We start from the raw sequence: 17,347 nt of genomic DNA on the forward strand, positions 1-17,347 counted from the left end.
TCCAGTCACTGCAAGGATGACTTTAAGGTCTACGGACATGGACAGGCGTAGAGTGTCCTGGCATAACACTTCCACTTCTTAGGAGACTTGGACTGAAGTGACTGTATTTTCTGCTGTATTTATTTAGAATGTTATCAGATTGAAGTTTTGGCAGAGAATGTGATTTGCTGTTTTGTTTCTGTAATTTTTCTTTTAAATCTTTATTTCAATCTAACATCAGTCCCTCTGTTAGTGAAAGTTATTTTTTTTTTACCTTTTCCCTCACTAGAATTTTCTTAGGCTTGCCCCTCCCCCGTGTTGTGGTAGAGACTGGTGGATCTTGTTCTCTGGTTCACTGAGGGTTCCATTTTATTTGACTCCCATGTTTATTCCTTATGCAGACATCTCCTCCACCTAGGACAGATTTTAGTTTATCTTATGTGAACTTGGGGTCAATAGTGCTGGCCTGTTTCTAATGAATGATTTGGAAAAAATTCTGAACCACAGTGAAAAACAAAGGAACAACAAAAACAAAACAAAACAAAACAAAACAAACCAACCAACCAAACAAACAACCCAACACAGGATGGAGAGAATCATGCTCTGGGTCCAACTCTCTTCTGAGAGTCACACAGTTTTATTAGGCAGAGACACATATATTTGATTCTTAAAGAAACTGAAAATCTTAATGAGATGAATTTTCTGATATTAAAATTCAAAGTGCTAGGAAAAACTGTAATAGCAAGTTGGCTAACTTCTCCCTTGATTAGCACAAAATGTCTTCCATTTTTTTCCAATTGACCTTAGCTTTACATCTATGAAAAAGCATGGTGTAGTACTGACACAAAGAAAAAAATAAGCAGTGGAGCAGAATAGGGAGGTCAGACCCAAACTCAGATATGTTTGGTTAACAGATCTGATGCTGGTCATGGTGTTGGGAATGCTGGACATTCAAATGTGAAGCTATCAGATGAGACCCTACCTTACATGATATGCAAAAAGAAATTGAAATAAAAAGATAAAGAGCTAATTGGAAGACTGAAAATAATTAAACTAGAGAAAATATTTAGCATTGCAAAGATTTCTTAGACATCATATCCAAAAGTGAAAAACAGATAGATATACCCACAAGGGACAGAAATAATTTTGTGTAACAAAGGACAAAATGGAATGCAAAGGCACCATATAGGTTAGAAGGATATATATGTATATGTATATGAATATGTATATGTATATGTATATATATGTATATATATTATGTATTTAATAAGAACTATTTACCTAGTAAATGATGACATCTTATAATTCAACAACAATAACAAGAAAGTAGATACTCGAATGAAAACAGTCCTGTAAGGATGATATGCAAATGACCAGCTAACTCACTTGATGATGCTTTTTGTCACTGGTCATTAGAGAGGTGAAATCTAAAATGACAGTGAGAGAATACATTTGATATGTATGTATGATAATAAAAACCCAACTGAAGCCAAGAAAAAAAGAGGTAAGAACCAACTTTGGGTGAAAATGTGGATAAACTGGACCCCTTTGCATGGTTATTGAAGATGGTGATAGTAAGCTTTCCATGGTGACAGTGTCTGACATCTATGAAATATGAAAAGCAGGGATCACCTGTGATGCAGCAATCCCACTGCAGGTACACTCACATACAATGGAAACCAGGGCTCCAAGCCACAGTGACTGGCACTCACATTCATGGTAGCACATGGATGGCTGACTGTATGAAACCAGGGAAAAGAGTTCTGATGTTGAATCTGCAGCTTCTTTCCTGGTCTTAGGAGCTCTGTGCACTTTCTGTATCTCATGTTCATTGATGAAATGTAGGCATAATAACGGTAGCTACTTCAGCAGACTGCGATAAGCAAATGAGGAAATCTTAGGAAAATACCCATTAGAGCAGTGGTTCTCAACCTATGAGTCACGACCCCTTCAGGGATTGAATGATCCATTGACATCTAAGACCACTGGAAATATGAGATATTTACATTATGATTCATAACATTAACAAATTTATAGCTATAATATAGCAACAAAAACAATTTTATCACGGGGGGGTGTGTGTCACCACTACATGAGGAAGTGTATTAAAGGGCCAAGCCATTGGAAGGTTATAAATCACTGCATTGAAAAATTAAAAATGTTATCAGGGCTGGTATTGGCCCAGTGGGTAAAGGCACATGATGCCATGTCTGACAACCTCAGTTAAATTCCTGGGACTGACGTGATGGAAGGAGGGGACGGACGCCTGGAAGTTGTTCTCTGACCTTGACATGGAGACTGTGGCATAGGCATGCCACATACAGATAGACAATCAATTAGCAAATAAGTAAGTAAGTAAATAAATAAATGAAAGAAATAAATGTACACTTGGATCATTCGATTATTTTTCCTAGATGTCCGATGTGTGTGTGAGTATTCACATGTATGGTGGGCACATGGGACAGGCAGGTGCATGTGTGTGTTCATGCATGTGAAGATCAGAACTGGTCCCTTCCTCAGCTCCTCATTCATTAGTCTAATGTTAGGTATCCTCTGGGGACTAGAATACACAAACACTAGTCACTCTCCAGGCTCCTGACTTCTCTCACAGTCTGGAATGCCCAAGAGGCTGAGCACAGAAGAGAGCCAGTCTCTGGAGGAATCTTAGTGTTTGGCTGCTGGGCAGAGGCCAAGAGAAGCAGTGCCCAGGGAAAAGGCAGGATGACAGAGTGTCTCCTGGGAACAGGAGTCCCCCAGTGGGAGGCATCTGAAAAGGACAGTCCTCATAGTAACTCCATTGCCTCCACTCTCCTGTGGTTCCTGTGGTTCCTGCTTTCCTTGATGGTCTTCTGTGAATCTACATATTACTTGGTGTGAGAAATGTGGACTAGTAGGCATACTTAATCAGAAAATGGACGTTGCAAGAGGAAAGCTGTTATGTGGACAACCGAATTAGGAAACAAGAGATTTGATTTAAGAAGTCTTTAGGCTATGGTCACCTCAGAAATGAAGATTCAAGTTCTCAAGCAGACACGTATAAAGGGTCTGGTCAACTCTGGAGGCATTATGGATACCTACAGCTTCCTCTGGAAATGGCGCAAGGGACGGCAGATACGGGAGAAGGAATAGGTAGATAGGATCACTTGTGATCAAGGCAGACTAATGAAAAGGTAACTGCAATATTGGAACGGTAGATACATAGTTTGGGATCGAAGACTTGTTGTGAGAAAAACCCATGCCTTAGGGATGAGATTGTGTCTGTGTAGAGGGGAGGCACTTAGGGAAATGAGGTTACCATGGGCAGCAAGGCAGTATTCAATGAGGTGTGCAGTAGTGTTTTTATCTGGAAAGCATGTTAATTTCGAATTGCTCCATCCTTTATTTGGAACAAAATATCATCTCACATCCTATGATTTATCTATTGATTTAAAAATGATTTGCCTAGGCGGCTTTTCAGTGATGGACCCTCCAGACATCAAGTGCATCTTCAGAATGGAAGGCAACTGGTGTAAGGATGGAAAGGTTTCTTGGGAGATTTGAGACGAGGCTTTCTGAAAAGTATTCACTCCAAGAAGCAGGAAGCAGTTGTGGCTGCATATGTTGATAGCAGAAACTGTGCACCTTAGATTTATTTATCTTATACAAGAGCTCATTGAAAAACAAGCATCCATGAAATGATGCTTAAAATGTTACTCGAGTCACAACAGATCTCTAGTGGAGGTCACTATCAATGTTCGTAAGAAAAAATGGAGCAGGGCATAAGGTGAGGATGGCCTCAGATGACAGGTGAGTTCACTTAGAGCAGCTTCTGGGTAGGAGGTGAATGGGTGTGGGCAGTCTCAATCCTTCACTTTACTTCAAATCTATAGACACCAATGTTCAACCCCAAATCTGTAGCATCCCAAACGCAGACTCCGGGCTTAAGGATGCCCAGGCTTATTTTTAACTCTTCTCAATTCTACTTTGAAGTTCTTCTCAGTGCTGCCCTCATCTCTCAGTGATATTTCACTCTGTGATTATATACAACGCAGATCTTATTGACATAGGACTGCTATTTAGTTTAACAGTCTGAGTTTTGGAATCAGTCTGTAAAAGGACAGAGTGTGAGCGCCTCACTGCATTGTAGAATTATTTAGGCACTCATGACAACTCTAAGAGAAACCCCAGGGGTTGATCATGGCAAGACAAATGAAAACCTAATCAGAATGGGTGTTATGTTGGTGAATTTAAGTTAAGTTTCTTTCTTTCATCTTTTTTTAAAAGACTGTCTCTTTGTGTAGCCCTGGCTGTCCTAGAACTTGCTTTGTAGACCAGGCTAGCCTCCATCTCAAGAGATTTGCCTGCCTCTACCTCCTGAGTCTTGGGATTGAAGGAGAGCACTACCACTACCTGGTGGATTTAGTTATTATTTTAATTAGGTATTTTCTTCATTTACATTTTCAGTGCTATCTCAAAAGTCCCCCATACTCCCCCCCAATCCCCTACCCACCCACTCCCACTTCTTGGCCCTGGCGTTCCCCTGTACTGAGGCATATAACGTTTGCAAGACCAATGGGCCTCTTTTTCCACTGATGGCCGACCAGGCCATCTTCTGATACATATGCAGCTAGAGACACGAGCTCCGGGGGGGGGGGTACTGGTTAGTTCATATTGTTGTTCCACCTATAGGGTTGCAGACCCCCTTAGCTCCTTGGGTACTTTCTCTAGCTCCTCCATTGGGGTTCCTGTGATCCATCCAATAGCTGACTGTGAGCATCCACTTCTGTGTTTGCTAGGCTCCGGCTTAGCCTCACAAGAGACAGCTATATCAGGGGGATGTAGTTATTTTTAATTTTAGTCTCTGTTGTACTTCCCCACTTGTGTATGCTTTGGAGTTAAAAGGTTAAGCAGTGAAAACCAGACTCATTTGAAAATTTGCTCTACTTTTTGGAAAACTAAGTATTTTATATAGTATTCCATTTGAAATTTCAAAACACCAAAGATAAAACCAAGGCATGAAAAGTTTCTATAATCAGATCAAGGCAAAAACAGGCAGTAAGTGATACATGATGCTTCAAGTTGTGGAAATGTGACTCTAGTAGCAATGTAATTAGCTCTTTGCTTTATTGATTGATGGTGATGTAGGGCTGCCAGCACTACATCTGCGGCAGGGCAGAAGAAGCACACAGAGCTTTGTCTTATACTCTAAGAAAAACTCCACGTTTCCCTGTGAAGATCAACCAACAGCCCCTGCCAGCGATACCACCTGACCAAGAGTCATGCACCAGAAAACATGAGACAGACCCGGGTAGAGCATTAGGATTGCCAGGTCCTATCTTTTCTAGGTCACCCTGAGACTTAGTTAAAAACCCACAAAGGTTCCTAATTTCACCTCTTCATGCAATGCGAAAAGAGACTTTCTAAAGGAGGAAAGTCAGCAGATGATTCTGAAACATGTGTAGGCTCTGTTAACACAGAGGACCTTGATGAGCACAGGAAATGGAGCAAGATGGTTTAATTTGTGTTTCCTGATTCTGAAAACACTACAGTGACACTCAGGATTTGTCTACTCCCCAGACAGGAAGACATATGATGCCACACCACCCTCTGCTCTCATTGCTTTACATTTAGATAGAAAAAGCTCCTCACCTATGATGTCAGGTCCATCTTACAACTGCACAGTGGACCCCCCTGCCACCTTGGCGTCCCAGGTTTACAGTCTTCCTATTTTTGGCTGGCCATCTCACTGAGTGCGATGTACAGCACAGCTCTCTTAGCAAATAAAGATGTATGGAGCGAGACTGTTTCACTTGTCTGTGCAGAGTCCAGGATGAGGCCGTGAAGACTATGCTTGCATAAAACTTCAATTTTTAGTGAGAATGTTCTGAATGATATTCTAATATGCTTAATAATTTCCTTTAACTTGTATGTGCAGTAGAATAGAGTCCTGGGAACACGGAGGCAGCATACCATTGGTCGGTCCTTTCCCATGGGCAGAACCAACAATTCTCCCACATCACAATTTTGTCACTTGTGGGCACTTTTTGTGCATTTTCCCATGACATAATATATAATCTTAATTTCCTTTCATTATTATATGACTCCTAAATTGTTTTTTTAGTATGATTCTCATTGCACATTTTGCTTTCCTGTATCTTCAAGGAGAATTTTATATACTTACAAGAACCATGTAAATTCTTCCAGTGCCATCAGAAGATCCCAATTTAACCCTAACTAGCTGCTGGATGGGCCTTTCTTCCTGGTGACTCTATTTCTTCTTCCTTGTTATCTTATTTTCTGTTTTGAGTTCACAGTCTTCACTCTAACTCAGGGACAAACACATGCAATCAGATATAAAATCTACCACTGGGGCCCAGTGTCAGTATGCCCTCGTGAACTGTGACATGAATACCTAGACTGTTGGGAGGCACCCTAAGGAACAAAGGTGCTGCTATGCAGGTTTTGTCTGCTCGTGGCAAAGCAGGATGGTTGTCACAATAAGAATCCATTGTTTGTCCTCCCCTCTGTACAGAGAACAAAAGTACTGGATGGATTGTGGGGCTTTACCATAAACCTATGAGGTAGAAGAATGTTATTTTAAGGCAGATTAGAGGCACCTTTCCAAAGAGGACATTCAAATCCTCTCAAAGACATGGTTCAGACCCAAATCTAATGAATGACAGGCAGACTCGTGATCTGTGGATTGAGTTTGACAACTTTGTTTCATTTTAATGTGAAAATCATTTTACAATCTTTAAAATCTTACTTCCCGAAGCTCTGTAGGAAACAAGGCTGTTTCAATTTCTTTATACATACAGTAAAAATAAAAACTAAGGCCCCTAAGGTTTCTGATCCTGCCCCTTAGAGAAAAGACAGGCCCAGGGCACAGACCCACCCTCATGCTCAGGAAGGAGATACAGGAAGTACCCTGGGTGAGTTCTGCATTCTGTGCTGGAAAAGCACAAATTGTGTTTCTCTAGCCTGGAGGTTAGGGTTTGTTTGGTAGCAGCAAATCTCACTTGAAGGACCCTCTACCTGGTTTCACCATGGCAATCAGTTCTGGGCATGTACATTATTACTTCTCTTAATGGAAAACCATATTTAAAAGCTTTTCTGGAGTCTGCATTTATTTAATCACTGGCACCCACTTAATTATGGAACCAGGGAGGAGGGCTGAGATCTCCTGAATGGACAAAGCCTATCACCACTGTCATGTTTCCATCATGGATCACAATGCTTATCTCACTGGGACTGTTTTTCTATGAGAGGCACTGACAGTTTTTTTTTAACAGCATCATATCATGAGGTCAGATAGAGGGGCTCTTGGGCTTTAAGCTGTGTTCAGGGATATGCTTATCAGTGGAAGCATCCTCCAACAATGATCTATTAAGTTAGGATGGCTCTCCTAGCCTTCCCCACCCAGGGTACAAATGGTGAGTGGAGTGGTATTGTTAGTGTCAATGCTGTAGCAAGGACTGAAATAGGGCAAGAGACGGCCTGGGAAGGGATAGCGGGGGAAGGTGAAAATGTGGGAGGCACCATCAGTCACATTATAGAAGGAGATGTCATGGGCCTCATAGTCTAGGAAGATTCCTACCCGGTGCGGAGGAACTGTCAAGGGCAGGAGCGGATATTCATCTGTGCCTGCACGGTACTCTGTTCCTTTCCTCAACCTTATCACCCAGAAGCCATAGCGAGGGGATAAGTACACCACCTCCTTCCGGTCAACATTTTCCACACACACTCCCAGACCCCATTCAGATCTGTCTCCAACCTCTACCTCCCAGTAGTGCCGGCCGGAGGAGATGCATTGGCTGCCCAAAACAATGTTATAGCGGTAAAATCTCTCAGGATTGTCAGGCAGGTTCTGCTGGGTGACTCCATAGTGCACACTTTTTCTGTCCTTGGAAACGACAAGGCGGGAGTAAGCTGTGTCTGGATCTAGACGCACATCCACTAGGGAAAAAGATCTTAGTGGTAACATTGACGCCAAGCAAGGGGGAGTGTAGGATGCCTCTGATGAAGACAGAGTTCTCAGCAATGGGTGGGGTGGGGAGGTGGGGCTAGATGAAGCATCCAGATTGCACTGAGCCATTTTACCTCTGTGGGTGGAGTCCCTTCCACTGCCCATCACAGTCCCCAAGTATCTAATACCTGCAAATGTCTTCAGGGTCTCTCTTAGTCCTAGCACACGGCAATCTGTCTTCAGCTCCAAGGAGATTGGCTCTAGCTGCTGCAGGGTCCAAGACTCGCTCCTGCAGAAGAGGGTGTGTTTTGGATCTGGGACTCTTAGCCCTGCTCTGGGAGTCTCCTTTCTTTAGTCTGATGAGGAGGGGCTTGGCCAGAGCCAGTCACTTAGATCCTCCTGGCCAGCAAATCAGAGGTAGCATAGCTGGCTTGTTGAGCTTCAAACCGTTTGTGACAGAGAGGTAAGAATGCTCAGAGTTTCCTTGGGAGAATGCTAAATATTGGGATAGAGGAAGAGGGAGAGAAAGAGATGTGACACAAAGGAGAAAGGGTGATCTTCTGAGCTAGAAGTTTCACGCATCAAATTTTTGGACCATTTACATGAAGTAACATACTTCAGCTTTACTTAAAATTCTTATTGGGAAAAATCTGAAATGAATTCAATTAAGTGCAAAAAAGGAGACAAATCTTCTTTCACTAATGTAAGACGGTGAGCATCTGCCTTCTGTAGGTACTCAGTCTACATTCCTTCTCCATCCCTGGCTCTGGCCAGGCCTCTCTATCTCCTGTAGGGTTTCACAGAGTCTCTAGGGATGGGAACGTACCTGTTCAAGGCTTCCTGAATACCCTAGGAGAAAAAAAATGCAGCCCATGAATGTGCGGTGCGTCAGAGACACTAGACAGGCGTAAACTCTGGGAGGGGCTTTCTCACAGGGTTACACAGACTTTAGAGGTGGGGAGAAGCTCATGGGAGGACAGCAGAGCAGACCTGGCTCCATGGAACACCTTCAGACTCCATCTCAAGATGACCAGGATGGAAGGGACTAGAATGCTGCCAAGCTATAGAGTAAGTACCCGGTGTACTCCTACTTCTGGCCTATGAGAAAATTAAGGGTCAGGTCTTTTACCCAATCAGGATGAGAGCAGCATGTGTCAGCTGAAGGCAGACAGGGTCCTCAGCTGGTGGACAGAATGATGATAGGGTCCGTGAAGAACTAGCTAATACTTTCCCCTGGAGCCTCCGTCTCCAGTTCTCGCTCAGGCATCCCACGGAAGGCTGTTGCTCACCTGCAGCATCCAGCGCACAGGTCTCTGGGATCTCTCTTCCAGCTCCACAATCATGCTCCACAGGACCTGGCTCTGCCGGATGATCGCCTCGCGCCTCAACTCCAGTTTGCTTGCTGTCTCTCCCTTCTCCTGCTCGAGGCTAGCCTGAGCTGCAGCTGCCTCCTCTTCTGCCTGCTGGCAGGGCAGCTCCTTTTCCTTTAATAACTGCCGATATTTTTCAAACTCCCATCGGATGCTCTGCTTTCGTCTTTCCATCTGTGTCTGGAGTCAAGACTGGAATTAGCACTGGTCTTTTTAGGGTAAGGGTCACGTGGGATGGAGCACACTGACATGTGCAAACACACACACGATGGATATGCTTTGCTACAACCATGTTCTGGGTGTTATGAAGGCAAAGACAAAGGGTCTAACTTTTCTGTTCCTAACTCCCCATGGCCCCAGGCATTATTTTTGGTCCTTTCATAAGTAGTGTATTTTCTTACAAATAATGAGTGGGACCAGAGTATTTCAGACTTGGAACTTTTCTGGATTTTAGATTACATAATATAAAGAGATACTTTGGCAATGAGATCCAACTCTGAACATGAAATTCATCCATGCTTCACATGTATCTTGTACAGAGAACCTGAAAGTAATTTTGTAAAATGATTTTAGTGTGCTTGCATTCTGAGTATAACCTATCATTCAGCGAAACTTCCTTCTACTTTTGGTAGCATGTTGGCTATAAGACACTTTGGATTTGGGAGCACTTTCAGTTCAGATGTCTGGATGAGTGACCTCTAATCTGTCTGCACTACTTTTATCAACTGCAACAGAATCTAGGTTATCTTCTTTCTTTCTTCTTGAGACAGGGCTCCAGTGTCTAGCCCCTGCCACCCTGGACTGTTATTCACTATGTAGACCAGGTTGGACTTGAAACTGTAGCAGTTCTCTGCCCTTGCCTCCCAAGGCTGACTTCTAGGCATGTACCACCATCCTGGTACATGATATTATCTTGGCATGATGGGGACTAGCTCTCATTTTCAGAAAACCAGTCAGATGGTTACACTGATGGTTGCTAACAAGACTGCTGGATAGTTTTTCTTCTTTGTTTTGTGTGTGTTTGTGTGTGTTTATGTTTATTGTATTGTTTTAGATCACATGGACCAAAAGTTCAGAGAGTTTTATGCCTATTGGTTTCAAATATATTTCTGAGGGGGGTTCCTAATATTTAGGCAACCAAAGTCTTAGCAGCTGTGCCGTCGTCACTCAGGAAAGTGAGACAGAAACTGTTAGATCACCACTCTATAAGCTATACTCCTAGGAGCTCACGTGTGCAAGGCGCCATTCCTTCCTCATACGTGAAGATATGAAATCAGAGGCTACTGCTACCCCAAAGCTATAAGCTGGACCTGAGAAGTTATGTGGCCTTAGGAAAAGGGAGGCTGAAGGCCCTCACTCTGCCTCACAGACGTGAGGAAGACTCCACCGTCGGCTCTAGAAGAGAGGGGTGATGTGAGTGAGCCCCCTTCTCAAGTGCAACCTGCCTTCCAGATGGCAGCCTGTTCCTTCTCACTGACTTCCAGTTTCCAGGCTTCTTCCTGTTCTTTCCTCAGATGCTCCAGAGCCTGCTGGAGTTTCCACTGCAAGAGACAGAAGGATCATGAGCGTGCCCCATCAGGAGGCCACTGGAGCACTCTAGGCTGACAGGGGCTTCCCAATGTTCCTCAGGCAGCTGGCTGGGATAACATAAGAGGAAAAGGACTGCCACGGAAGGCACAGCCTCTGCCCATGTGACATGCAGGGAGGCTTTCTGGGTTGAGAGTCATCTTAACTCCCACAGTCCTCAAGCGTCTATAAAGATATATAACCTGACTTTCCTAGCCAGGACTATTTCTCCTCTCATTAGTCCTGTTCTCTATTATTTCCCAGAACTTGCTGTTGAAAGTGTGGTCCAAAGCCAGGAATATCAGCATGGCAGAAGCTTGAGTCTTACCCAACACATATCAACTGAGAACTGGAATTTGGCAAGCTCCCTGGGTGATTCAGATACACAATAAAGGCTTTCCTAGGATCATGTAAAATATTCTTACCAGAAAGACAAAAGTACTCAGTTATTACCTTTCATTCTGATAACAGTCACTTGGTTTGTTAAAGAATTATAAAGCATCAGATATGGCTCAAGTATTACATATACACTAACACTGCTGGGGTTTGAAAGGGAACAGTCTTCCACAGGTTCATGCGTTTGAAGACCTGGACCTGATCCTCAGCTGGTGATGGTCTTTGGGAAGGTTGGAGTGAACTTTAGGAGGTGGAGCTCAGATGGAGAAAGTGGATCACTGTGTGGCAGACCTAGAGGTTTTATGGCCTGGTCTTCATTCCTCTTCATGCTTCCCAGCTACATATATCACACGAACAGTTGCTACTGCTCCTGTCACTGCGACTTCCCCAACACAATAACCTGTATTCTTTTGAATAAACCTCTCCTCCCTTATGTGGGTTCTAATCAGGGACTTGATGACAGCAACAAGAATAATAACTGATATAAATACAGTCCCTGGATGTTGGTGTCATTACCATTTTATAGACAAGAAAACTGAGGCCCAGGAAGTGACCTATCCACAGCCACCCAGCTAGTAAATGACAGGGCTGAAAATTAACCAAGCTCTTAGCCTGTATGTCAAAATGCTAAGTTATCCCCTTGTTCTAAACTCTTAAAACAAAGCAAAGTATACATACTTTTACTGTTAGATATCTGTCCTGTAGAGAAGAATGCTGATTCTGAGAAGTCGCTATATATTCTTACATTTTAATCTGGGAAAAGAGCAAGGTGGCAGCTGGCAGCTGATCACAGTGGTTAAGACAAATAAACAGTGCACGCGATGGAGATGACTTATCCCAAAGTGTGGGAAAGAGACAAAGAATAAGCTCCCTATTCCATCTTTTTTTCTCTTGTGGTGGTTTGAATGAAAATGTCTCAATAGGCCCATAGGGAGTAGCATTATTAGGAGGTGTGCTTTGGAGTAGGAGTGGCCTTGTTGGAGGAAGTGTCTTACTGGGGGCAAACTCTGAGGCTTTAGAAGCTCAAGCCAGGCCCAGTGTCACCCTCTCTTCCTGTTGCCCTCCAACGCAGATGTATAACTCTCGTTTCCTTTTTCAGAACCGGATCTGCCTATATGCTGCCAGGCTTCCTGCCATGACAATGGACTAAACCTCTGAACTGTAAGCCAGCCCTAATTAAATGTTTTCTTTTATAAGACTTGCTGTCATCATGGCCATGGTGTCTCTTCACAGCAACAGAAACCCTAACTAAGACATCTCTCTTCAACTAACGTAACTGAAAGTCAGAAAAGACCTGATAATATGGATACTGTGAGAATTAACATATGCTTAGTATACATAAGCATGCCTGGCAATTGGCCAACCAATCTGAAGTGACTCATCTGTGATCCCTTCTTGCTCCAAAATAATGTTATCACGATCCAAAATTACTAGGCCTGAGTTGTGTTTATGAAATAGAAGGTTAAAATGAATCAGCTAATGCCAAGTAACTAGACATGCATGGTCCTGGTAAAGCAAGCTTGCAGGTTCTTCACTAATAAATAATAATAAATAATAGTCATCACATGTAAACTCATTTAAGTCACCTACAACTCCATCTGAAACCAAGAGTTTACTTCAATATCTCAACACCAAACACATCCTCTGGTTAGGTATTTCCATGTTAAGACTCAAGATGGGACACAGAGGAAATGGGAGAGAAGAAAACCAAAGAGAGTCATGAGTGAAGGAAAAGATATGGCTCAGAACATTAGATGTAAGGATCTGTAGCTACCAGGGGCCAGGGATCAGCTTTTAAAGACAGGCATCTAATATAGAGAGGGACAGATGAGAGGCAGAGGACAGGCTGGCCTGGTTCTACTATTTACCTTATATTCCCAGGCAACATCCTTTATGGGTACAACACTGTGGGCTTCATGCTCTGGGGACTGCTTACAGGCCTCGCAGGTTACCATATCATCCTCCTTGCAGAACATGGTTAGCTGTTCCTTGTGGAGATCACACACATCGGTCTTTAGTCCCATTTCCATACAGAAGCCTAGCAGACGGACCTTGTCTACAACACTGGCCAGCTGCCAATTGGGACGGAGTTTCCTTGGCTTCACGGGAGCTCGACAAAGGGGACAGGTGTAGCTCAAGTTCTGGGACTCTCCTGGGAGCTTCCAGAGTCCAGAGAGGCAGCTGTGGCAGAAAGTGTGGCCACAGCTGATGCTCACAGGTTCCCTGAGGAAGGTCATACAGATAGGACAGTTCACTTCTTCCACAATGGCTTCCATTAACACTGCAGGATCCATGGTTGCAAGTGACAGTCGTCTCAGAACATGAATGAAGGCTGCAAAGAAGAGAAAAAAAACAAGAGAAGAAGGCAATGACTGTAAGTTCTCCCCCAAAACTGTAATTAGTAATTAAAAAAATACACTTTAGAACCTTTCTCCATTGTATATAATAAGCACTGGCCTCAACTAAAGCTATTACTGGGCAACATTGTGCACACCACAGCCATAGAAGGAACAACTAGAGATGGTTAAGAAAGTGGGGTTAGAGGATTTTTTAATTTATTTGCTCAGTTCTCCTCTTGGTTTGTCTGACCCTATCATTCACCCTCTAATCATGCTGCAGAAATGAACATAATCTCCCTGGGAGAGGACAACTTATTATAAAATGTGATATTCCAACATTCAGGAAAAAAAAAAACCTCCACAAAATAGTGTTAGCCTTCCTCTGATACCTTTTGTGCACACTTAAATCTGTCAAGGTGCAAACCACAAATGCCGGCAGCTCCCTGCCTACCTGTGCAGTGTTTCTTATGTTGCACACTGAAGTGTAAAACAGAAGTGCAACAGCTGTTCTTCACTGTGTCCTGAAAAATCACTATCTGCCTCTCCTGCGTCAAGCTGCCACCATTCACCACATACCAAGATGTGCTCCTGACGGTGCACAGATGCATGTTAGAAGCAAGAGGGGAAATCACCACCCTTGAAAGGATAAAACCAGGATCACTTAATGATAGACTGATGTATACTGATGACTTCTGTCCAGGCCACGTGTGGGTATGGAGTTTGAATAATGAGTGGCTTAGGGTTGTTGGTATACTTGGCAATATTTATTAATTCATCCTGTATATATTTAGTAACCTAGATAGACTGTGTAAAGGGGTGATTTACACTGGCTTTAAATACTACTGTATCTTTAGGATCTAAATAGTGCTTACCAGGCAACTAAATGCTGAACATGTGTCTGGCAAATACATCAGGGTTAGGGAATAGTTTCTATATCCCAAATGCTTTTACAGTAACAAATATATAGTGATATATTTAAAATATAAGGCAAAATAACAGAAAACACTCTTGAGTATCAGGCTGAGTACCAGACATGGCTTTGTGCACTTTACATGGATAATTGGTATTCCATAACCTGGGACAGAAACTGTTACTGATCTCATTTTATAGGTGATTGATTGGCCCAGGTTTCCAATATTCTACTTCGGGAAAATCACCCATCTTCCCCAGCTTCAGGGTAGAGGACAAATTCAAAAGCAGAGAGGAAGAAACCACTGTGTTGAGTCTGGCAGAAGGGCGTTTTGTAGGAACGAGAGCAGAAGCCTGTAGGACTGAGATCAGGTCGTCCTCAGGTTGTTACTCCTTCTTGCTGTTTCCCCTGCTTTCTGTCTCTCTGCTTCCACCGTCTCCACCCAGCCATGAGATCCAGAATCCTAAGATCCAGTTGTGCACTAACGAATACTGAACTCAAAGGCCCATGTACGCTCCAGCGGAGGGATCATGGAGTAAGCATCCTCCTTTCACCCCCTCACCCCCTCGACTGTTCTGAAATGCTGGGGATTTAACAAGAATCTCAAGCATGCTAGGCAGATGCCTAAGTCTTCTTACTCTCCCAACTGCACCCGTGGCAGCCATATTCTCCTCAGTGCTATGTGCAGTGCTTGGACCCGGGGTCTGTTCATTTTACCCTATTTGGAATCACACTCTTCCAACTGAGACTGTTTCCACGATCTCACTGTTGATATCATTTACCAGAGTCTGTGGGTTTCTTAATTCACACACTAGAAATTTACTATTCATATTTTCTGTTTTTCTTACAATATCCTAATGTCGTGGTACGTTTAATACAGAGTTATCTTCAGTTTTGCTCAGTGTATTCTTGATGCCAACAACAGTGTCTCAATACTTGTTAAATGCATGAGAATTCAATGTAAATGTTTAGGCATAGCTGATAGTAGAGGTGTTAATATCTTCATCTAAGGCAGTGTGCATGTGTCCACCTGTTCATGCTTTGGTGTCAAAAGCACTACTTAAAGCTACAGAAAACCAAAAAAACCCCCAAACAACAACAACAACAACAACAACAACAACAACAACAACAACAACAACAACCAGACAAAACAGCAGATGAAAATTTGGAAGACACTGGCAGTAGGAAAGCGAGGCAAAGAAAGATAGAAATGATAAATCAAGATAAATCACAAAAATGTAGTGGAAGCATGTTAGTTCTATACATTGCCTCAAAAAATGTAAACATGGGAAAGATGTCAAAGATCTGGAGATAAATACAGTTTTCCAATAGAGGATCTCCAATAGAGATCTTTTATCAAACATAAATACTTGGTCAAAAGTTTGACTCATTAACTGCTCAGACCTGTCCAACCTGTAGCTGAGGGCAGCTGTGAATACAGGCCAAACACAAAACTGTAAAATGTTAAGTTTCTTTATGCGATTTTGTTCTCCAGAGTGAACTTTGTAGACTACAATATCAAAAGGTTGCACCTAGCAACCAGTGCCTCCACGGTCCTCAGGGCCGCGAAGGGAGGGGGAAGAGCCTGGAAGCGGCAGAAACCAGCCTCGGGTCTGGAAGCAGTGGCGGTCCGTGCCTTCCTGACCTTCGGGCACTAGGCAGTTCCCCAGGGCGGTGGGATTGGGAACAGGGGAGGGTAAAGAGGGCAGGACCTGTGTTGTCCTCCAAAGAGGTCTGCTGTCGCCTCCTTCTCTAAGCAGCTGTGGAGGCGCGGGGCTCCAGCGGTCCAATCCGCAGCGTAGGAAGCAGCGGGGCGCTCGCCCGCCGCCGGAAGCCGCGATAGCAGCGGGGGCGAGGGACCCAAGGCAAGAGCCGCGCCCGGAGCTGCAGGACCCACCCACTGCGCCGGAACCGACGAATCACTTCTGCACTCAGAGTGGCCTGATTGGCTGTTCGCTTGCCACGTTTCCTGGTTGAATTCAGCTACCTAGCGTGGGTGCGCAGCCGGGCTTCCTTAAGTGGCACCTTTACGCATTGGAATCCGCAGTTCCCTGGAACACGAGCTGCAAGTGGCTGCTCCAGGTTTCAGACAATTAAGCAAAAGTTTTAATAAATGCTTCTGTTTTTCCTGGCTAACTCTTGACACTTACATACTTTTGGTAGCTCCTCATTGCAACAAACTAGTTTCAGAGTTAGAAAACATATTAAATTACGAAGTCCTGATCATAAGCTGCCAGTAAAAAAATCTTTTTAAAGCAGTGTGTAAGCTTTCCTCTCGTCCAACCGCAGAGACACACAAGACCAAGCGTGTTAAATCATAGACCTGGATTTTTCTTTGTAGTTCTTTGGTTCTTTTTCGGATACTGGGACTTTTACTGAGTAAGCAAGAGAAGACACTCAGTGACATATGGGAAGTAACGAAAAAAATTCCAGATGAATCCAGCTTCCAGTGATATGTTTATCGTTGGGACCCATGCTCTTTGAATTCCATGACAATGTCAGAGCTGAGGACATGGTTGACATTCTTCAGGGTGACACCCAGAAAATTATTGAAAATAGACAGGACCAGCACTGTAGGGGGAGAGGGAGGAACTGAGATTTGAACTGAGCCTCTGCTTCTTGGTAGAGACAAATGACTGACCTTATGTCACAGTGAACAGATGGATTCAAAGAAGACATTTAAAAAATACTAATTGAGCATGCATACAAAGAGACCTGGATTGCAAGACTGGGTCATACATTCTCTGCCTTAAAGTCAACCAAGTTCAAGGGAATTGAAATCAAAAGGGGACATCTTTTTCATTTGTAATTGAATGTGTTTGTAACTATGACTGACTCTCAA

General features: G+C 43.4%; 1 protein-coding gene across 4 annotated transcripts; it reads right to left on the minus strand.

The window, feature by feature from the left end:
- Nucleotides 1-6,655: 6,655 nt before the first annotated feature.
- Nucleotides 6,656-16,412, minus strand: Trim68 (tripartite motif-containing 68). Of its 4 annotated transcripts, none has more exons than XM_006507166.2 (7): nt 16,218-16,412; nt 13,125-13,588; nt 10,740-10,835; nt 9,214-9,474; nt 8,751-8,773; nt 8,113-8,213; nt 6,656-7,911 (listed from the first exon to the last, which is right to left on the minus strand). In XM_006507166.2, the coding sequence occupies exons 2-7, from the start codon at nt 13,548-13,550 to the stop codon at nt 7,364-7,366; spliced, it is 1,455 nt and encodes a 484-aa protein (XP_006507229.1). In that variant the 5' UTR covers nt 13,551-13,588; nt 16,218-16,412; the 3' UTR covers nt 6,656-7,363. The 4 variants fall into 4 exon arrangements, with proteins under 4 accessions (XP_006507229.1, NP_932129.2, XP_006507231.1 ...); NM_198012.4 differs by having other exon boundaries at nt 6,656-7,914; nt 16,218-16,404; XM_006507168.2 differs by lacking the exon at nt 8,751-8,773.
- Between the last annotated feature and the right edge of the window lie 935 nt (nt 16,413-17,347).

This window comes from Mus musculus, chromosome 7 (genome assembly GCF_000001635.26).
Source record: "Mus musculus strain C57BL/6J chromosome 7, GRCm38.p6 C57BL/6J".
Classification (NCBI taxonomy): Eukaryota; Metazoa; Chordata; class Mammalia; order Rodentia; family Muridae; genus Mus; species Mus musculus.

Excerpts from the sequence above, each read along its gene's own strand:
- Trim68 (NM_198012.4), bottom strand. The coding sequence starts at position 13,550 with ATGGATCCTGCAGTGTTAATGGAAGCCATTGTGGAAGAAGTGAACTGT. Across the intron at positions 10,836-13,124 it reads ATGTTGCCTGGGAATATAAG|TGGAAACTCCAGCAGGCTCT; the intron begins GTAAATAGTAGA and ends TGTCTCTTGCAG. Across the intron at positions 9,475-10,739 it reads AACAGGCTGCCATCTGGAAG|ACACAGATGGAAAGACGAAA; the intron begins GCAGGTTGCACT and ends TCTTGACTCCAG.